Source organism: Rana temporaria, chromosome 4 (assembly GCF_905171775.1).
Source record: "Rana temporaria chromosome 4, aRanTem1.1, whole genome shotgun sequence".
Classification (NCBI taxonomy): domain Eukaryota; kingdom Metazoa; phylum Chordata; class Amphibia; order Anura; family Ranidae; genus Rana; species Rana temporaria.
The window spans coordinates 14,702,087-14,724,363 of NC_053492.1; the positions used below are offsets into that span (position 1 = coordinate 14,702,087).

The 22,277-nt window shown below is 49.6% G+C and overlaps 1 protein-coding gene across 1 annotated transcript in view; it reads left to right on the forward strand.

Moving 5' to 3' along the window:
* Positions 1-22,277, forward strand: part of IFT172 (intraflagellar transport 172) — a 105,507-nt gene that overhangs the window by 19,459 nt on the left and 63,771 nt on the right. The window contains exons 6-9 of the mRNA XM_040347993.1: positions 6,916-6,995; positions 7,155-7,242; positions 16,627-16,841; positions 16,914-17,037. Of these exons, the coding sequence (XP_040203927.1) occupies positions 6,916-6,995; positions 7,155-7,242; positions 16,627-16,841; positions 16,914-17,037 (507 nt within the window). The remainder of the gene's footprint in view (positions 1-6,915; positions 6,996-7,154; positions 7,243-16,626; positions 16,842-16,913; positions 17,038-22,277) is intronic.

The following is a 22,277-nucleotide window of genomic DNA, read 5'->3' on the forward strand; positions in this document are numbered from 1 at the left end:
ACCAATGACGTTCTAGCGACGTCATTTGGAGCATGCGCACTGGAAAAAATCGCGGCCGGCGCAGGTGCAGTACGATCGGCGTGGGGACACGCCTGATTTAAATAATACACTCCCCCTAGCCGCAGAATTTGAATTCCGCCGGGGGAGTTACGATCCGCCGGCGCAAGTTTCGAGGTAAGTGCTTTCTGAGTACAGCACTTGCCTCAAAAAATTGCGCTGGCGGATCGTAAATAAGATAGATTACGCGGATCTAAAGATCCGCTGATCTATCAGAATCTAGCCCACTGATTCCCCTCCCTGTTCTGCCTGCTTCTGATTCCCCCCCCCCCCCCCCCCCCCATGTGTGGCCCTTTGTCACTGTGAATATAATTATTTTTTTTTTTATGTAAAAAAAAATGCTAATTCACACAGGTTATGTTTGTGTCCACTAATAATGGCCCAGATTCAAGAAGCAATTGCGCCTGTGTAACCATAGGTTACACAGCGCAATTGCTTACTTGCCCCGGCGTTACGAATGCTCCTGATTCAGGAACATCGTAACGCCGACTGCAGCCTAAAATCTGCGTGGCATAAGGCTCTTATGCCACGCATATCTTAGGCTGCATTCTAGCGATGACCGCTAGGGGGCGCTCCCATTGTGCTCAGTGTATAGTATGCAAATTGCATACTAACACCGATTCACAATGTTGCGCGAGCCCTGCGTACGCAATTTACGTCGTTTCCGTACGGCGTGTTTAGCGTAAGGCTGCCCCTTCTTATAGCAGGGGCAGCCAATGCTAAAGTATACCCGTCGTTCCCGCGTCGCGACGTTCGAATTTTACGTAATTTGCGTAAGTGATTCGTGAATGGCGCTGGACGCCATTCACGTTCACTTTGAAGCAAATGACGTCCTTGCGACGTCATTTGCCGCAATGCACGTCGGGAAAGTTTCCCGACGGAGCATGCGCTCTACGCTCGGCGTGGGAGCGCGCCTAATTTAAATGATTCCCGCCCCCTACTGCTCCGTCAATCGCGGGTAGCGCAGGAAATTTGCGGGGGCGCAGGGCAAAAACGCTGCCCTGCGCCTCCGTAACTAAGGGGCAAATCTACCTGAATCCGGGCCAATGATTTTAGTGTATTTTTTGTGAAAATATTGTCTTGCTATATTGGGGGGGGGCCTGCCAGGTAGGCTGTACGGGGGGCCCGTGATTTCTAACAGCAGCCCTGGCTGTGAGAGTATCATATATAGTTTGAAGACACAAGGGGAGGCGTAATCACAAAAGTATCCATGAAATATAAATGACAAAAATAGGATATACAATGCAAGTATTCAAGGTAAAGCAAAATTGTCTTGGTCTGGACATTAACGTAAAGCGGAGTTGCGGCTTAATACTACTGCGCATGCGCGAGGCCCAGCTCCTCTCTCCTACTGGCCCGGCGACAGGGGGAGAAGGAGGGAGCCCCGCAGTGACGTCTTGGGCCGCGGCGCGGACTCCCGGGAAGTGGGAAAGGATACCTGTCAAAGAATAGTGCCAATTGCGGCACCGGAGGGGGGAGGAAACGAATGAGCAGAAGTTCCACTTTTGGGTAGAACTCCGCTTTAAATCTGAGCTGTAAAGGCTTTTAAAGCGTCACCAATGGAGATTTTTGGGTACCGTCGTTTTTGGCGCTATCACAGGCGCACGCAATTTTAAGACTTGGAATGTTTGGTATCTATTTACTCGCTGCAACCTCATTTTTTTATATTTTAACCAAAAATGGGTATTATATTGTGTGTTTCTGCACTATACATTTGTTTTTATTATATTTTTGTCCTGAAAATTTTAGTTTAACAAACAGTTGCACAAATATCATGTGACATAAAAAAATTGCAGCCTCACCATTGCCATCAATGCAGCCTGATCAATGCCCATCTGCAGCCTCGCCTCAGATTACTGCTGCCTCGGAGGGGATTGGACCAGCTTCTATGATAGACAGAACACTGGTCCAATGACAGCCCAGGACTCAGGACTTCCTTCTACAGTGGCCGCTGACTCTGAGTAAACAGGAGATTCTCACTGTATGTAATCTTACGGCCCTCCCCGTTCCCTCCGAGGCAGCCCAAATTGTAGTATTGGCGTATAACACGCACACACTATTTGCACCCAATTTACAGGGTGAAAAAGTGCGTGTTATACGCCAATAAATACAGTAAGTATCGCAGCCTTTGCCATGACACTCAAAATTTAGCTCAGGTGCATCCTGGTTCCACTGATCATCCTTGAAATGTTTCTACAACTTGATTGGAGTCCACCTGTTGTATATTCAGTTGATTGGACATGATTGGGAAAGGCACACATCTGTCTATATAAGGTTCCACAGTTAACAGTGCATGTCAGAGCACAAACCAAGCCATGAAGTCCAAGGAATTGTCTGTAGACCTCCGATACAGGATTGTATGGAGGCACAGATCTGGGGAAGGGTACAGAAAAATCTCTGTGGCATTGAAGGTCCCAAACTGAGCACAGTTGCCTCCATCATCCATAAATGGAAGTTTGGAGCCACCAGGACTCTTCCTAGAGCCAAACTGAGTGATCGGAGGAGAAGGGCTTTACTGAGGGAGGAGACCAAGAACCTGATGGTCACTCTGACAGAGCTCCAGTGTTTCTCTGTGGAGAGAGGAGAACCTTCCAGAAGAACAACCATCTCTGCAGCACTCCACCAATCAGGCCTATATGGTAGAGTGGCCAGACAGAAGCCACTCCTCAGTAAAAGGCACATGACAGCCAGCCTGAAGTTCGCCAAAACGCACCTAAAGGACTCTCAGGCCTCGTACACACGACAGAGTTTCTCGGCAGAATTCACCGAGAAACTCGGTCAAAACCCGGATTCTGCCGAGAAACTCTGTCGTCTGTACAGTTTTGGCTCGATGGAGCCGCCGAGGAACTCGACGAGAAAATAGAGAACATGTTCTCTATTTTCTCGTTGTCCTCGTTGTTCTATAGGAGAAGGCGTCCCGCCGAGCTCCTCGGCGGCTTCATCCCAAAACTCGACGAGGAACTCGACGTGCCAAGCACGTCGAGTTCCTCTGACGTGTGTACGGGGCCTCAGACCATGAGAAACAAAAATTTCTGGTCTCGTGAAACAAAGATTGAACTCTTTGGCCTGAATGGCAAGCATCATGTCTAGAGGAAACCAGGCACCGCTCATCACTTGGCCAATACCATCCCTACAGTGAAGCATGGTGGTGGCAGCATCGTGTTTTCAGTGGAAGGAACTGGGAGGCTTGATCATGATCGAGGGAAGAGGAATGCAGCAATGTACAGAGTCATCCTTGTCGAAAACCTGCTCCAGAGCGCTCTGGACCTCAGACTGGGGTGAAGGTTCATCTTCCAACAGGACAACGACCATAAGCACACATCCAAGATAACAAAGGAGTGGCTATGGGACAACTCTGTGAATGTCCTTGAGTGGCCCAGCCAGAGCCAAGACTTGAACCCAATTTATACATCTCTGGAGAGATCAGAAAATGTCCCCATCAAACCTGATGGAGCTTGAGAGGTCCTGTAAAGAAGAATGTGAGAAACTGGCCAAAAATAGGTGTGCCGAGCTTGACGCATCATACTCAGAAAGACTTGAAGCTGTAATTGGGGCCAAAGTATTGAGCAAAGGCTGTGAATACTTGTATACATGTGATATTATTATTATGGCCCGGATTCAGAAAGAATTGCGCTCTATTTGCGGAGGCGCAGGGCAACGATTTTTGCCCTGCGCCCCCGCAAATATTTTGCGCTGCCCTCGATTCACGGAGCAGTAGCTCCGTAAATTGCGAGGGCGCGCCGGCAAAATTGCCCGGCGTAAGCGCGCGCAACGTAAATGATCCCGCCGGGGGCAGGAATCATTTAAATTAGGCGCGCCGAGCGTAGAGCGCATGCTTCGTCGGGAAACTTTCCTGACGTGCATTGCGGCAAATGACGTCGCAAGGACGTCATTTGCTTCAAAGTGAACGTGAATGGCGTCCAGCGCCATTCACGATTCACTTACGCAAACGACGTAAAATTCAAACGTCGCGACGCGGGAACGCCGGGTATAGTTTAGCATTGGCTGCCCCTGCTATTAGAAGGGGCAGCCTTACGCTAAACACACCGTACGGAAACGACGTAACTTGCGTACGCAGGGGGCGCGCAACATTGTGAATCGGCGTAAGTATGCAATTTGCATACTATACGCTGACCACAATGGGAACGCCCCCTAGCGGTCATCGCAAGAATGCAGCCTAAAATATGAAGGCATAAGAGCCTTATGCCACGCAGATTTTAGGCTGCAGTTGGCGTAACGAGTTCTCTGAATCAGGAGAACTCGTTACGCCGGAGCAAGTCAGCAATTGCGCTGCGTAACTATGGTTACGCAGGCACAATTGCTTACTGAATCTGGGCCATTATTATTATTATTATTATTATTATTATTATTATTTTTTTTTTTTTTTATATATATAAATTTGCAAAGATTTCAAACAAATTTCTTTCACGTTGTCATTATGGGGTATTGTTTGTAGAATTTTGAGAAAAATAATAAATTTAATCCATTTTGGAAAAAGGCTGTAACATAACAAAATGTGAAGAAAGTGAAGCGTTGTGAATATTTTCCGGATGCACTGTGTATATATGTATGTATATATGTGTGTATATATATATATATATATGTGTGTGTGTGTGTGTGTGTGTGTGTGTGTGTGTGTGTGTGTGTGTGTGTGTGTGTGTGTGTGTGTGTGTGTGTGTGTGTGTGTGTGTGTGTATATATATATATATATATATATATATATATATATATATATATAAATTACAATTTAGGGCCAGATTCAGGTAGGAGATACGACTGCGTATCTCCAGATATGCCGTCGTATCTCTGAGTGTGAGTTGTCGTATCTTGGCGCCTGATTCAAAGAATCAGATACGCCAGAATTTGTCTAAGATACGACCAGCGTAAGTCTCCTACGCCGTCGTATCTTAACTGCATATTTACGCTGGCCACTAGGGGCGTCTACGCTGATTTACGCCTAGAATATGTAAATCAGCTCGATACACCTATTCACGAACGTACGCCCGGCCGTCGCAGTACAGATACGCCATTTACGTAAGGCTTTTTCCAGCGTAAAGTTACCCCTGCTATATGTTAAGTTTGGACTGTCGGGCCAGCGTCGAATTTTCCATCGTTTGCGTAAGTCGTTCGCGAATAGGGCTGGCGTAATTTACGTTCACGTCGAAAGCATTGGCTTTTTGCGTGTTAATTTGGAGCATGCGCACTGGGATACTTTCACGGACGGCGCATGCGCCGTTCGTAAAAAGCATAATTTTTGCATAAAACACGCCCACATCTTACAGATTTGAATTAGGCGAGCTTACGCCGGGCCAATTTACGCTACGCCGCCGCAACTTACGGAGCAAGTGCTTTGTGAATAATGCACTTGCCTGTCAAAGTTGCGGAGGCGTATCGTAAATAGGATACGCTACGCCCACACAGAGTTACGCGCTCCCTACCTGTATCTGGCCCATAGTGTGTGTATATATAATTTGTAGGGCTGCGGAAATTAACGATTAATTGCTCGATTAATCGTTAATTTCTTTGATCGATTAAAATAATTTTGATCGCGGACGATCCGCAGAGTGAGCTCCGCGGTCTCGCCCATAGGAAAGGCTGCGGCTTCGGCCTACCTCCGGAGCCGCGGCCATCTTGGTCCACCCGGCTGCAGCCGAGTAGCGGCGCGCTGACGTCGTCATCACCCGCCCGCCTGCTTGTGTACTCTGCGGACGGGTCTGCCTGCTTGATGTATATTCCGGTAAGAGAGGACAACCGTCCTGTGTGTGGTTACAGTAACAGTATGGGGGCAGATGTGTATATTCTTGCAGTATGGGGGCAGATGTGTATTTTCTTGCAGTATGGGGGCAGATGTGTATTTTCTTGCAGTATGGGGGCAGATGTGTATATTCTTCCAGTATGGGGGCAGATGTGTGTGTGTGTGTGTGTGTGTGTGTGTGTGTGTGTGTGTATGTGTGTATATATATATATATATATATATATATATATATATATATATATATATATATATATATATATATATATAGTGTATACCACATTTACCACTGACTAATGCAGAGTTGCAATGCAAGGATATCAGCTAAAAGTAGTTGGATCTGTATGTGCGTTATAATTAATCGAAATTAGTCGATTAATCGATTAAGAAAAAAAAAGAACGATTAATCGAACACGAAAGATGGAATCCATAACAGCTGTTAAATCAAATTTGGGGGTCTTAATTAGACCATCAGATGGTGAGACAGTAGATCCACATAAGTAGGTGCTTTAATTATAAAACATTGCAATGGAGAAAGACAACACAGATCTTGGCATATAAGCGAGTAAAAGTGAAAGTGTTTCTGAGCTTACAAGTACGGGGTATACATTTTATACGTATGAATATTCATAAGATATGGGTGTGTATCAAGTGTATTCTAAGCGTGATAAAGGTGTGATCGTATAGTTTAGTCCATTCAAAGTCCATTTCTTCCATATAGCAAGGGAACAGTTAAATGGGTGGTAACATCACGTGACTGGCAGAAAAACCTTTTCCAGGAGTCTCTGGCCAGTTCAAACTGGTTTAGTAGAAAGTCTATTTCCAACAGGCCTTATCAGCATCCTGTCTGATTTCCAAGGACAAAACGAAGAAGCTGTGAACATCTGTGAAAATGCAAACAAGAGTGCATTATCAATCCTTAAAGTGAACGTCTATATTTATATATCTATATCAACATTATCAGACCCCTATATTTTACTCACAGCCCTAATAATTTGTAGATCAGTGGTAGTCAGCCTTGATAGGGGGGCCTAGGTGGCCATGTTTAGCTTTATGCAGTATATCAGAATATGGTATTTTAGAGATGTTTTTTCTCTGCTCTCCAGGTGCGAATGGCAAACACCAAAACCAACAAGTCTAGCACCATATACAACACAGAGTCCTACGTCGTCTCCCTGACCTCCAAGTGAGTGGATTCCTCCTGGGGGTGGGCTGTGTTCTCCAACCTATGGCTGATCATATAAAATTCCATTGATAAGAGTGTGAAAATACTTGAGGTTGTGTGTATAAAATATCAGTGCTGTAACTTTGTCTTCTCTCTGTGGCCTCTGTTCTTGGTACGCAGTGTTTCAGGGAAGGGAATACTGTCCGGACAAGCAGACGGCACAATTATCCGCTACTTCTTCGATGATGAGGGATCTGGGGAGTCTCAGGTGAGTGTTCCCATCCATTCATTGCTGATGATTGATGCTTGCAAATTCTGCTTGCAGGGGGCGCATGCGCACCGCCTGTGGGCCACTTCTGCTGTGATTCTTCACACCAGAAGCCGAACTGCGGGTGCCGAGCACTGGATGTCCACTGGCAAAACACTGGTTAGGCACCCTTTGATCGCCCCTAGATGTTTAACCACTTCAGCCCCAGAAGATTTGGCTGCTCATTGACCGGGCCATTTTTTGCGATACGGTATTGCGTCGCTTTAACTGACAATTGCACGGTCGTGCGTTGTACCCAAATAAAATTGATGTCCTTTTTTTCCCACAAATAGAGCTTTCTTTTGGTGGTATTTGATCACCCTTGCGGTTTTTCTTTTTTTGCGCTATAAACAAAAAAAGAATGACAATTTAGAAAAAAATACACAATATTTTTTTACTTTTTGCTATAATGAATATCCCAATTTAAAAAAAAAATGTCCTCAGTTTAGGCTGATACGTATTCTTTTACATATTTTTGGTAAAAAAATCGCAATAAGCGTATATTGATTGGTTTGTGCAAAAGTTATAGCGTCTACAAACTATGGTAAAGATTTATATTTTTTTATTAGTAATGTATAACCAAGTTGTTGTTGTGTTTTTTTTTTTTTGCGGTGGACGGGTCGGACACTTTTGACACATTTTTGGGACTATTGACATCTACAGAGCGATCAATGCTATAAATATACACTGATTACTATGTAAATGTCAGTGACAGGGAAAGGGGTTAACACTAGGGGGCGATCAAGGGGTTAAATGTGTTCCCTATTGTGTGTTCTAACTGTGGGGGAGACGGGACTAACTAGGAGAGATGACAGATCGTGGTTTCTAATTTGTACAAACACACAATCTGTCTTCTCTCCTCTGACAGCACAGGGATTTGTGTGTTTACACACAAACCCTCGTAGTGCCGCTCATGCAGGCGATCGCGCCCGCCGGCCGCGTGTATCGGGTTCCCCGCTGTGCAGCGTGCGCCCTCTGGTGGCTTTCTTGGGTGAAGCTGTATATGTATGGGATTTCGCCCAGGAGAGCCATTCTGCCGCAGTATATCTGCGTGAGCCGGTTAAACCCTTTGCAGTCGGTGTCATTAGTACAGTGGTAGTGCATATTTTTAGCAGTGATTACTGTATTTGTGTCACTGGTCCCCAAAAGAGTGTCAGTTTGTGTCCGATTGTCCGCTGTAATATTGCAGTGCTGCTATAAGTCGCAGTTTGCTGCCATTACTAGTATTAAAAAAATGGGATAAAAAATATATATACTGTGTGTGATATATATATATCGGGTTCAACGTCACACGACTGCGCAATTGTCAGTTAGTAATGCAGTGCCCTATCGCAAAAAATCGAAGGTGGGGGTAAAAAAAGTATACCTCCTCGCAGGGAAGTGCTGCCTTTCAGTGCCCATCAGTACGGTCTATCCGTGCTGCCTATCATTGCCCATCGGTGCCACCTATTAGTGCATATCAGTGCTCATCACTACAGTCTATCTGTGCCAGAAAAACAAACAAGGCGCCTCTAAGTGCAGAAATATAAAACTTTTAATATCCCCTAATGGGTTAAAAACACTTACAAGATGGTGGATGAAGCAGGCATGTAGCAGGTAAGGGTGTCTAGAAGATGTTCCAGTGGCAGGGCAGTCCCAGTCTGATGATAAAGCTTCCAGGGAAGTCCACAGGATAACAGCCAATTTGTGCTGTGAGTGTTTAGGGAACACAATGGTGATGGAGCCTGGGGATGATGTCAGAGGAAGCGAGGAACCAATGAGCTGTTCCGAAACGCGTCCCGCCTCTTTGACACACTTCCTGCCCTCTTCCTGTTTGTGTTCCATACTGGTTTTTGTCTCGCTTCCTATGACATCATCCCCAGGCTCCATCACCATTGTGTTCCCTAAACACTAACAGCACAAATTGGCTGTTATCCTGTGGACTTCCCTGGAAGCTTTATCATCAGACTGGAACATCTTCTGGACACACTTACCTGCTACATGCCTGCTTCATCCACCATCTTGTAAGTGTTTTTAACCCCTTTAGGGGATATTAAAAGTTTTATTTCTCTTTCGTTCATAGACGGACACAGCCTTCATTGACCTTAGGGTTATGCTTCTTCCTACCAGGAGATTTAGGCAGAATTCTACAGCACTTAAGGTGTTAAAAACTTTCCTTCATGCTGCTCCTCCCAGGGGGCGTGGCTCCCCCAGGCATAACCCACACCCTGCTTTAGCAGCCTCAGTTTGTTTTCTGCCTAACGACAGGAGGTCAAGGCTCTCTCTGGAGTTCCTGGACTCTGGAGTTTTTTTCTGGCGATTTTTCTCGCTTTTTTTTTTATTATTTTGTTCCTGCATTTTTGAATCCTGCGATTCTTCTATCAACAGCCGACTGGGTGACAGGCTGGGTCCTCGACTCTTGTAGTCCCCCCATGTTCGGCCTTCGAGCGTGTGCCGGCCCTCAGCTCAGCTTTGGGACGTCCACGACAGGCCCCATTGCTCCAGGGGCGGCCGGGGAACTTTGGTTCTAGGGCACACATATGACCGGTCTCTATGGCCTTGTCACAGTGTGTCTGGCCGACAGCCATGCCGTTTACGGACGTTGGTTCTGTCTGGGATACCTCCAGCCGGGTAGTCGCAGGACAGGTAAGTAGTGGCCCCTTACTCAGGTAAGTGGTCTGGCTGGTGGTTTCCCTGGGGAGGTCGACTGAGGGTCCGCCCTGCTTTCCTCTCTCCCCTTCCTCTCCCTCCTTCCCCTGACTGGGTAGTGGCTGTGAAGGGGGGCCTCCTGGGTTTTCTTTGTTACCACCGGGGCCCGTGTGTTGTTAGGGGGACTGTGTTGTTACTCTGGGGGGTGCTGCTGTGTGCTGCTGTGTTCTATGAGGTAATTTTACCTCAGACAGCGGCCGTCTTGGAAATATCCTTGGTAACGCTGTGATTCTTTTCTGAGGTAACAGACAAAGCAGTCAGTGCTGCTGTGTTCTATGAGGTAATTTTTACCTCAGACAGCGGCCGTCTTGGAAATCTCCTTGGTAACGCTGTGATTCTTTTCTGAGGTAACAGACAAAGCAGTCAGTGCTGCTGTGTTCTATGAGGTAATTTTTACCTCAGACAGCGGCCGTCTTGGAAATCTCCTTGGTAACGCTGTGATTCTTTTCTGAGATAACAAAGCAGTCAGTGCTGCTGTGTTCTATGAGGTAATTTTTACCTCAGACAGCGGCCGTCTTGGAAATCTCCTTGGTAACGATGTGATTCTTCCCTGAGATGACTCGGCACAGCCTCTGGTCAGTTTTAGTGCTGTTACAGTTTTAGTGCTGTGAATCTTCCATGAGGTGAATACACATCACAGTCAGCACATCAGAGCACACCTGAGGTTTTTCAGCTCCCTCTGCAGCTGGGTGGGGTGGTGAATACCGGGGGCCCCCATGCTCTGCAATAGCAGCAAGGAGGTGACCAGTGGGTTTTTTTTTGTCCTGCCTTGCAGGGTGGGTGACTCAGCGCTGACACTATGGAACTCAAGCTATGCCTGAGTTAACCCTTAACGCCCCTCCCCCTGCCACATCTGTTATGTTGGCTGTCCTGGGTTTCTTGCCAGGTTTGAAGCAGCTAGTGCCCGGATGGGGGGTAAAAAAGCGCCCCCTCCCTGAAGCCTGCTTCTGGGGATGACACAGAATCGCTGTTTTTTTCTGGTTCTGTTATGTCAGAGGCTGCGGGTTTTAACCCTTATGGATAGTGAGGATGACTCTGCTGCAGTCAGTTGCTGGCAAGAATTTGTTGGAGCTCTTGTTTCTGCGGTGCGTGAGGCTCTAAAAATTGAGGATGTGGCGGAGACACCTCCGTGTCAGTACCAGCAGACTACCACGCATCGCTGAAGTGTTTCCTTGTGTTCCTTATTTGGACTATATGTTATACAAGGAATGGGATGCACCGCAAAAAGTTTGTCAAAAAAAAACTTTGCAACCCGTTACCCTCTTGAGGGGGGCTTTAAAAAAAAAAAAAAAAAAGTAGGTCTCTCCTCCGCCAGTGGACCCCCCTGTGTCCAGACTGCGCAAGGCCACCACATTGCCTGTGGAAGGGGCTCCTGCATTTCAGGATCCCGCTGATAGGAGAGTGGAGGCCGTGGCCCGCTCCCTATTCACGGTGGTGGGTTCGGCGGTGAGGCCGGCTCTGGCCGGGGCCCTGGCAGGCCCCGACTAAAAGGGCGAAGCTCCTGCTGCAGGAGCTGGAAGAAGGACCTCTAAGGTGGCCTTGGTGATCACCGTTAAGGGTGAACGGTCCTTTTGGGTCTTCCCTGACTGGCATCATTGAGGATGCCACAGGTGGTAAGCGCATGCTGTTCCCACGGTTTGGGAAGGGCTAGGGACCTCGCCCTGTGCAAGGACCCTCCTTGCCTACCTCCGAGCGTTTTTTTCGCTCGCCCTGTGCGGTGGGGGTAGGTCTACATGGTGCTTGAATCCCCGCTGCGGGGTAGCAGCGCACCGGATACCGCATGCCTAACAAGTCTGCGGACATACCTGCTTCCGCCTGAAGGTCTGCTCCCGCCCGTGTCTCGGGTGGGAGACTGGCTTCGCATTGCGAAGTGTTTTCCTTGGGGTACAAGATTGAGTTTCTCTCTTGTCTGCCAAACAGGTTTTTTCCCTCCGGCTTCTGGCCTCCTCCGGTTCGCCGGTTGACTCCGTCAGGGGCTGTCCAGGATCTTCTGGTCAGGGGAGTGATTGTGCCAGTTCCCTCGTTGGAACGGTCTCGGGGTTTTACTCCATTCTGTTTGTGTCCCCATGGAGGATGGGGCCCGGTCGATCCTGGGCCTCAAGTCCCTCGTTTTGTTTTTGTCAGGTTTTTCTGGCATCCTTGGATGTCATGAACGTGTACCTGCATATCCTCAAACCACCAGAGATTCTGTGCTTTGCGGTCGGGGGGGACCATTTTCAATGGTGTCCTTCCCATTCGGCGGGTTTTCGCCAAGGTGCTCGTACCGATACTGGCCCGGCTGTGACAGCGGGGGTTTGTTATCATGGGATGTCTGGACGACATTCTCCTACGAGCTTCTTCGAGCTCTGCATTGGTGGAGCCGTGTCTATCACGTGTCAGGCTCTCCGAGTGTTCGGCTGGTTTCTGGATTGTCCTGAAATCAGGGTTGATTCCGTCTCAGGGATACCTGAGACTGGTCCTGGATTCCTCCGGGGCGGGAGTGTTTTTCTCCTAGCGGAAAAACTTCAGACTCTGCTATCTGCTGTGCAGCAGTTGCCGACCCAGAAGCGGTCATCTCTGCGATTCTGCAGGAAGGTTCTGGGTCAGTTGGTAGCCTCTTTCGAGGCGGTTCCGTATGCCCAATTCCACGCCAGGGTACTACGGAGGGAACTGCTGTCACGATGGGACTAGCTTCCGTCATCTCTGGATTACCAGATTCAGTTGAGTCATCTGATCATGTCTCCCCTGGTATGGTGGCTGGCGTTTCCGGTGCTTCGGGCCGGAAAGTCATTTTTCTGCAGGCCACTGGACAGTGGTCACGACGGATGCCAGCCTCTCCGGTTGGGGAGGGGCGCTTGGGGCACCCAGTCAGCCCAGGGGCACTGGACTCAGGTGGAGTCCTGCCTACTGATCAACGTTCTGGAGCTCCGAGCAATCAAGCTTTGCCTTACCAGGTGGTCCCTGGATCTACAGGGCCGACCGGTCAGGACCCTGTCCGATAACACCACGTCCGTGGCGTAGGTTGATCATCAGGGAGGCACACGGAGTTCTGTTGCAGCGACGGGGGTCGCGCGCATCCTTTCGGTGGGCCGAAGGGTCCGTTCCGGCTCTATCGGCCGGGTACATTCCGGGAATACGGAATTGGCTAGCCGACTACCTAAGTCGCACTGCACTGGGCCAAGGAGAGTGGTCTCTCCACCCGCAGGTGTTTCGGGGTCTGTGCCGAAAGTGGGGCACTCCGGACGTGGACCTTCTAGCGTTCCGTCTCTATATCGGTAGGTGCCACGGTTCGTGGCCAGGTTTAAGGACCCGTGGGCGGACGCGTCAGGCGCGTTGGTGGCTCCTTGGGGTCGCTGTCGCCTACGTTACACCTTCCCTCCTCGGAAGCTTCTTCCTCGCCTGCTGCGCAGAGTAGAAGCTGTAGGGATTCTATCGGTCCTGATTGCCCCAGATTGGCCGCGTCGCTTCTGGTACGCGGACCAGGTGCGTCTGCTGGCAGACGCCCCCTAGCGTCTTCCCCTGGGAATTGATTTTCTGTTACAGGGTCCAATCTTCCACCCTGTTTCACAGCCACCGGCCTTAGCGGCGTGGCTGTTGAGAGCCAGGGGCTTAAGGACCGAGGCCTATTGGGCTCGGTGGTCTCTACCGTGCTGCCTGCACGGAGGTCTACCTCACGTAGGTTTTTTCCTCATACATGGAAGGCCTACTTCTCTGTGTGTGGGGAGATGAACTGGCACTCTCGTACATGCGTTGTGTACAGGATTCTGCTGTCTTTGCAGCAGGGAGTGGTTCAGGCTCTCGCCTTACGTACGGTTAGGAGCCAGATTTCTGCTCTGGCTGTTTTTTACTTGCAGCGACCCTTGGCATAGCACTCCTGGGTGCGTGCGTTGGGTCAGGGGGTCTGGCAGGTGGCCCCTCCGGTGCGCCCTCCATTACCCCCATGGGACTTGAATTTAGTCCTTTCAGTGCTTCGGGATGCTCCCTTTGAGGACATTCGGGAGGTTTTTTGTTTTATTGTCACAAAAGGTGATTTTATTTCTGGTAGCAATTACCTCGATCAGACGGGTGTCTGTCTGTTCTGGTGGCCTTGTCTTGCAAGGCTCCCTGCTTGGTCATCCGTAAGGACGAGGTGGTGCTGCGGCCGCAGCCGTTTTTCTCCCTAAGGTCGTTTCGGCTTTTCACTTGGATGTGGACATTGTTCTTCCATCCTTGTGTCCTCAGCCGAAGAACCCGAAGGAGGCCACTTTACATTCTTTGGATGTGGTTCGGGCCCTTCGAGTTTACTTGTCGGCGACAGCTCCGTTCCGGATGTCGGACTCGCTGTTCGTGTCTGTGTCCGGTCCCAGTAAGGGCCTGGCAGTTTCGTCGGCCACCATTTCCAGGTGGATCCGACGGATTGTGCTTCAGGCCTACGCCCTGAAGGGGCGGGCGCCTCCCTTTCGGGTCACGGCGCATTCGACCAGGGCGATCGTGGCCTCTTGGGCTTCCGACACCAAGCCTCTGTGTTACTGGTGTGTAAGGCTGCGACCTGGTCGTCGGTCCACGCTTTTTCAAAGTTTTATATGGTGGATGTGAGTGCATCTTCGGATGCCTCCATTGGCCGCAGGGTGTTACAGGCGGCAGTTTAAGGTTGGAGTTCCTCCGTTGAGTAACTCCGGTTTTTGTTTGGGGTGTAACCTGTTTTTGCTGTGTTATTTTTCCCACCCCTCGAATTTTTTTGACACTGCTTGGGGACGTCCCTAAGGTCAATGAAGGCTGTGTCCGTCTATGAACGAAAGAGAAAAAAGGATTTTTGTACTCACCGTAAAATCCATTTCTCTGAGTTCATAGACGGACACAGCACCCACCCCTCCTTTGTTTGTACTGCTTGTTACGAACTGAGGCTGCTAAAGCAGGGTGTGGGTTATGCCTGGGGGAGCCACGCCCCCTGGGAGGAGCAGCATGAAGGAAAGTTTTTAACACCTTAAGTGCTGTAGAATTCTGCCTAAATCTCCTGGTAGGAAGAAGCATAACCCTAAGGTCAATGAAGGCTGTGTCCGTCTATGAACTCAGAGAAATGGATTTTACGGTGAGTACAAAAATCCTTTTATTTCTGCACTTAGAGGCGCCTTGTTTGTTTTTCTGTTCCCATTAGAGATTGCTTGTCTCCCTGAGTGCTGCCTAAAGTGTGTGAAGATCTGCTACCCTCTACAATACAGACTTTATCTGTCAGGATTCAAATTCTTGGAGCGCCCTGGATATACAAATTTTTCTGAGTCTATCTGTGCCACCTATCATTGCCAATTGGTGTCGCCTATCAGTGCTGCATATCAGTGCTTATCAGTGCTCATCAGTACAGTCTATCAGTGCCGCCTATCATTGCCCATTGGTGTCACCTATCAGTGCAGCCTATCAGTGCTCATCAGTACGGTTTATCCCAGCTCAACTCACCAACCAGTCTGCTTGCCAACCAAATTAACCTGTCTTAACAGTCTGCATTAAAAACAGGGGTTTAGTTAGCACACATTTGCAAATACATGCGTAAGCTATGGCACCCCGTGTATTGCTTGAAGTCCTAACCCTTCTAAATTTGAGAGTCTCTACAGTGGGCGCACATGTATTCTAATGAATAGATAAGGGGCAGGGGTAGCCCAGTCCTCCTTAAAGGCACAGGGGCACACTGGGCACATAGCACAATAGCAACAAAGGTGTCCAGTGTGTCCCCCTCACCAAATTTACACCAGTAACAAAGAGGTGGCCCCTGTCTCCACCTATAACTGGCCTTCACAGCAAGGAGCACATGGAAGGGCAAACGCATGAAAGACAAAACCAGAGAATATTCTCAGCTCAATTCACCACCCAGTCTGCCCTTCCATGTGCTCCTTGCTGTGAAGGCCAGTTATAGGTGGGGGCAGGGGACATCTGTCTGTTGCTGGTGTAAATTTGGTGAGGGGACATGCTGACACCTTTGCTGCCATAGTGCTTTGTGCTGGTTGTCCAGTGTGTCTCTGTGCCTTTAAGGGGGGCTTGGGCTCCCTCCAGGCCCACCTGCCCCTCATCTATCCATTAGAATACATTGGCTTCCATTGTGGAGATGCTCATAAATTTAGAATGGTTAGAACTGCAAGCAATACACAGGGTGCCGTGAAGAGGCCTACGAATGCGTTTGCAATTGCTAACGAAACCCCTGTTTTTAACGCAGACTGTTGGACAGGTTAATTCGGTTGGTAAGCAGACTGTCTGGTAAGTTGGGCTGGGAATTTTTTCTGGGCTTGATTTTCATGTGTTTGCCCCAACCATGTGCTCCTTGCTGTGAAGGCCAGTTATACCTCCCCCCTCACCCTCCCGTTTGGCCCTGCTCCGAGCCACATTCCTGACTGAATAATGTGTCCGGGTTTCAGGCAGAAACATTATTCAGACCAACAGTAAGAATGGGCTGACAAGAGCCCAGGGGCCAGGACGCCATTTCTAGTCACCATGGTGAGGTGGGGCCATCTTTTGCACGGTTTACATCCGCATGCTGCAGGCAAGGACAGTTGGTGGGGTCTTTGGTGGGACTTTGCCCACCCTGACCATTTCTGCATGATATAACCTGTGGCTACTGAACATGTACAGGACTGATCTGCAGTAAGTGAGTGGTACAAACATCTGCAATATGTCCACCGCCAGGGTTTTAAGCATGGTTTTTTGGTGTTCCAGGGGAAACTGGTCACCCACCCGTGCCCACCATACGCCCTGGCATGGGGATCCAACAGCATTGTGGCAGGAGGCTGTGATAAGAAGTTGGTAGCCTACGAAAAGGAAGGGAAGATCATTCAGACCTTCGACTACAGCCGGGACCCCACAGAGAAAGAGCTGACCGTGGCCGTCGCCAGTCCCAGCGGTCAGTCGGTGGTGATCGGCAGCCATGACAGGTAGAAAGCTGACGATGTTATGGTCAGCATGTATATAATGTCCTGACATTTACTGACTACTTCTCTCCACAGGCTACGAATCCTGAACTGGAGCCCCCGCAGAGGGTTATGGGAAGAGTCCAAACCTAAGGACATCCCCAACCTGTACAGCATCACCACGTTGGCCTGGAAGAGGGACGGTTCCCGCCTGTGCGCGGTGAGGACACTTACCTCCTGATCAGCTGATTCAAAAGTCATATCTATTGGCCTGTATCCTGTATCCCACAATGCATTGGGGTGACTCCCTATTGGTGGCTTAGGTTAATGTATTGTTTTGTTTTTTTTTTTAATCCAACAAAATTTTATTTAGTTTAGTTTACAGAGGTACAAGGTATACAAAGTCCCCTTAACAGTGCGGGGAAAATAAAGATCTGCAGCGAGACAGCCACATATTCAGAATACATCTATGAACAGGAGGTAAACCCCCCCCCCCCCCAAGCAAGTCAAACATTTCCCTCCCGACAATTGGCTCAATGCCCACCTCACCCAATATTAATGCCCAGAAGCCTGTCCATCACCAGGTCCACAGGGGCCAGACCCGGCACATCCAGCCACTTTGCCCATAACTTCTCAAATTTTTGGGCATTACCCCTGTGTTGATATATCACCTTCTCCATCCTCAGCACTGCCCCAATGTTATTGATCCATTCAGCCAGCGTCGGAGGAGCCTCGGCCTTCCAGTGAACCATAATGAGCTTCCTAGCTTGGAATAAGACCCTTTGCACCGCCTCCCTGTCCATCTCCTCCCATTCATACTCCTCCAGAGCCCCCAAGAGACAAGCCCTCGGGTCCTGCGGAAGAGACACTCCAAATGCTGAGTTGATGGTACTCACGACTCCCGCCCAATATGTGTGGAGTTTTGGGCATCTCCACAGCATATGTATCAGGTCTCCATGGTCTCTCTTGCACCTGGTGCAGGTAGGGTCGAGCTGTGGGTTCATTCTATGGAGTCTGTGTGGGGTATAATATATTCGTAACAAAATGTACAGTTGCGTGAGCCTCTGTGAGACATTCAGTGAGCACTTGCCTACTGCCTGAAAAATTTCCACCCATTGTTCCCCGTCCAAGTCCCCTGCGTCAGCTTCCCACCTTTCCCGTATCTTCAGGGGATGCTGCTTCATCACATACTGCAACAGGATGGCATAGCATTGGGAGATAAAGCCCTTAGACGTCCCAGCCTCCCCCAGAAGATCAAAAGCAGGGGTCGGCGACAGGCACCACTCAGAGGAGCGACCCTGTGCCGCCACTGCGTGTCTCAACTGTATGTATGAGAAATACATGGACTGTGGCAGGCCAAACGCCTCCCGCAAGTCCGGAAACGTGCGAAGTATCCCGTTTCGGAATATTTGGGTAAGGTGTGTAATCCCATAGTGTTTCCACCTGGCACCGGACTGTAGTTTAGCCAGTTCAGTGTACGTGTCGTTTAGCCATATGGGACTGTACTTCGTGTAACCCTCTGCGCCTTGGACATATTTAACCTTATTCCATACCTTCTGAATCAGACTAAATGTGGGGAGCTTCTTGTGCGGTCTAGCAAATGCCTGCGCCTCCAACGCCTCAGGGATCGGACCTCCGCCCACGGTGTGCTCCATAAGCCTCTGAGCCGAGGACCGCACCGTCGGCCGAAACATGCCAACCAGCTGCTGCATCTGAGCCGCCAAATAGTATAGCCAGGGGTTTGGCAGCGCCAATCCCCCGCTATCTTTAGGTCTCTGCAGGTGTTCCAACTTAATCCTAGGGTTCTTATCCTTCCAGATAAGTCCCCGAAAAATACTGTTCACGGTGTGAAAGACTTTCAGGGGGATGACCATGGGGGTGTTGTGTAGAAAGTACAGCAGTTGCGGCATGAGTATCATCTTGATTAGATTCACCCTCCCAGCAACCGACAGAAGCAGGGCCTTCCAAGTTTTAACCTTATCCCTAAACCTCAACAACAGGGGGGAAATATTTAGATGTATGAAATCTCGTGGCCGGGCCGTTACCTGTACCCCTAGATATTTAAAGGATGAAGTAATGGATAAGGGGCAAACAGCGTTAATTACTTGTGTGTCATCACCATCCAACAGAAGCAGTGCTGACTTTGTCCAGTTTATGAGCAAGCCAGAGAATTTTCCAAACTCTGTGATTGCCATCATAGCCTCTCTAAGGGAGGAATCCGTGTCTCCCAGCAGCAGAAGCGTATCATCAGCATACAACATCACCTTTTCCTGCATGTCGCCATAGCAAAAACCGGTGATGCGGGGGTTAGCCCTGATACTCATGGCCAGCGGCTCAATAGCCAGGGCAAAGAGGAGGGGGGACAGGGGGCAACCCTGCCGAGTCCCCCTCCTCAGTGCAAAGCCCGCCGACAACGAGCCAAATGTCCGTATCGCTGCCTGCGGCTGGCTGTACAGCAGCCGCACCCAGGAAATGTAGATAGGGCCAAATCCGAATTTCCGCAAAACGGTCCAAAGATAATTCCAATCGATACTATCGAAGGCTTTTGTTGCGTCTAAGGATAGTAGAGCCCTACTGCCCATGTTGTCTGCCCGCGCTTGTATATTAAGGAACAACCTTCTCAAATTAACCGCCGTTGATTTGTTAGGCATGAACCCAGCTTGGTCTCCATGTACTATGGAAGTCACCACCCCATTTAGCCGGATGGCGAGCACCTTGGCCAGGATCTTAACGTCACTCTGTAATAAGGAAATGGGACGGTAGGCCCCCGGGTCCACGGGGTCCTTGCCTGGCTTAAGTAACAGTACTATATTTGCTTTGGACATGGAAGGGGGCAAAGTCCCTCCCTCCCTGGCGCTGTTAAAAACCTGCAAAAGCTGTGGCAGCAACACCCCCGAATACTGTTTGTATACCTCCATGGGCAGCCCATCCTCCCCCGGGGCTTTACAATTAGGGAAGGCACTGACTGCCTCTTGCAGTTCCTCACCAGTAACTGGTTTCTCCAGCGAAATACGCTGATTATCTGACAGTCCCGGGAAGGTCAATTGGTTCAAATATAGCTCCAGATCCTCCTGGGTGTACGCCGCGCCGGAACTGTACAGGGCTTCATAGAAACCCGCCAGTTCCTGCATAATCTGGTCTGGCTGAGAGACTACCCCTCCTGACCTAGCTCTAATAGCCCCTATCTCAGGTGACCGTTGATGAGAGTTCGCAATCCGCGCCAGTATACGGCCGGTTTTCTCACCCTCCTCAAAAAACGCCTGTTTGGCAAAGAATCTCTTCTTTTCTGCTGACGAGGAGAGCAACTGCTGGTAGGCGGACTGAGCCGCCTGCCAGGACTCCCTGGCCGAATCAGAAGGATCTGTAATGTAAGCCCGCTCCATTTCCTGGACCCTGTTCTCCACTTCTATCAGTAATGCAGCAGAGGCCCTCTTCACCCCAGTCACTTCCCGTATGAGGAGGCCTCTAAGATAAGCCTTAAAGGCATCCCACTGTAGCACATTTCGTTCCACCCCCTCCTCCGCAACAAAATACCTCCGTATACTGTCCTCTATTTCTGTGTGGGATCTAATCAATTTCAACCAAAATGCATTCAGCTTCCATGGTGCCTTAACCAGGTTCCCCTGCGGTGCCACGCAGAGTTGCACCACCAGGGCCGAGTGATCCGACACACTACGGGGCCTATGCGACAGGTCTGCTATCAGTGGAAGCATGCTTGCGTTACCCACCCCCAGATCTATCCTGGACAGGCAGCCATGCGTCTTCGAGAAGCACGTGAACTGCCTGCCCCCTGGATTACGGTGCCTCCAGATATCAGTCCAGCCCACCTCTTGCAACAACCGCGCCAGGGGAGTACTCCTAGCGAGGGCAGAGGGTCTAGGGCACGGATGTCTATCCGCCACCTGGTCCAGACAGCAATTAAAGTCGCCGATCACGAGCAACGGAACCTCCGGCCTACCCCCTAAAAAGGAAAGGAGGAGCCTGAGCACCGCTGCCGTGAACGGCGGGGGGATGTAAACACACGCCAATACACAAATCAATGTACCAATTTTGCAATGGATGAATACATAGCGACCTTCAGAGTCTACCGCACTGTCAAATTCCTGGAAATCCAGGGCATTGTGCACTAGTACACTCACCCCCCTAGAGAAGGAGGTGTGTGTAGAGTGATATGCCTTGCCCGCCCACACATATTTCAAAAAGCCCACAGTATCCGCAGTCAGGTGTGTTTCCTGAAAACATATCACCCCAGGCAGAAATTTCTTTAAACACATAAATATCATCGTGCGCTTCAATGGAGAAAGCATACCCCTCACGTTCCATGACACAATAGGTACCTTAGCCATGGGTGTCTTCCTTTAACATCAGAAAGCAATATACTTGTGGGCAAAAATGCACAGTCTGACCCCACCGTCTGGAAAACGGGCCACCCCCCAGTTCTGTCCTCTCCTGCACAGTATCTTGCGTAAGGGCCAACGGCCCAAGTCTGTTAAGATGTACCTCTGTCTTCATATGGTAGCTAGAAAAACAAAAGTTAGCATAACTTGCGGACCAAACGGGTCCCGAAACATCAGTGTCCACCAACAGGGCGGCTCCAGCACTTTGTGCGACTAAACGTCGGCTTACTTCAGTCACAGAAATCATTTTACTTAGAACAGCTTTCCTCACGATGTGCTGCCAATCATAATTTCCCCCGGCCAAAGGGTAAGTGAAAAAGGAATATTCAAACAGGCAAATTGTAGGGGATCCCCCCTAAAAAAGGGACAGCAGGGAAGCATAGAAACATTTCAATCATGCATAGTCAGTGACTGGAGGCAAAACCAAAGAAATAAAAAGTAAAAATAACTTGCCCATGCCTCACTCCCCCTCCTCCTGTGCTTGGCGTTGTAAAGATTGCTCGTTTCTATCCAGCCATGACATGGCCTCCTTTGCAGACTCAAAGAATTGGGCTTGACCCCGCACCACCACCCGGAGCTTCGCTGGGTAGAGCATAGCATATGGGAGTTGTATCCGTCGCAGTCGCCTTTTTACATCAAGGAATTTGGCCCGGCGCCGTTGTACTTCCTGCGAAAAATCTGGGTAAAATGACACCCGGACGCCATTGTGTTGGATGTTAGCTCGCTCCCGAGCCTGACGCAGCACCGCCTCCCTGTCCCGGTAGTGGAGTAGTTTTGCCAGGATGGATCTAGGGGGGCCCCCCTGCTGCGGTGGGCGCGAAGGTACTCGGTGGGCTCTTTCCACCGCAAAAAATGGTGACAACGTATTTTTGCCAAAAAGTTCAATCAGCCAGTTCTCTACAAACATGGTGGGGTCTTTACCTTCCACCCTTTCCGGCAGCCCTACTATACGGACATTATTGCGTCTGAGACGGTTCTCCATGTCTTCCACGCGGTCATAAGCGTCTCTTGCCATCTGCAGGGCAGCTCTGGTGTCTTGGGCCATGGGCTGCAGCTGATCCTC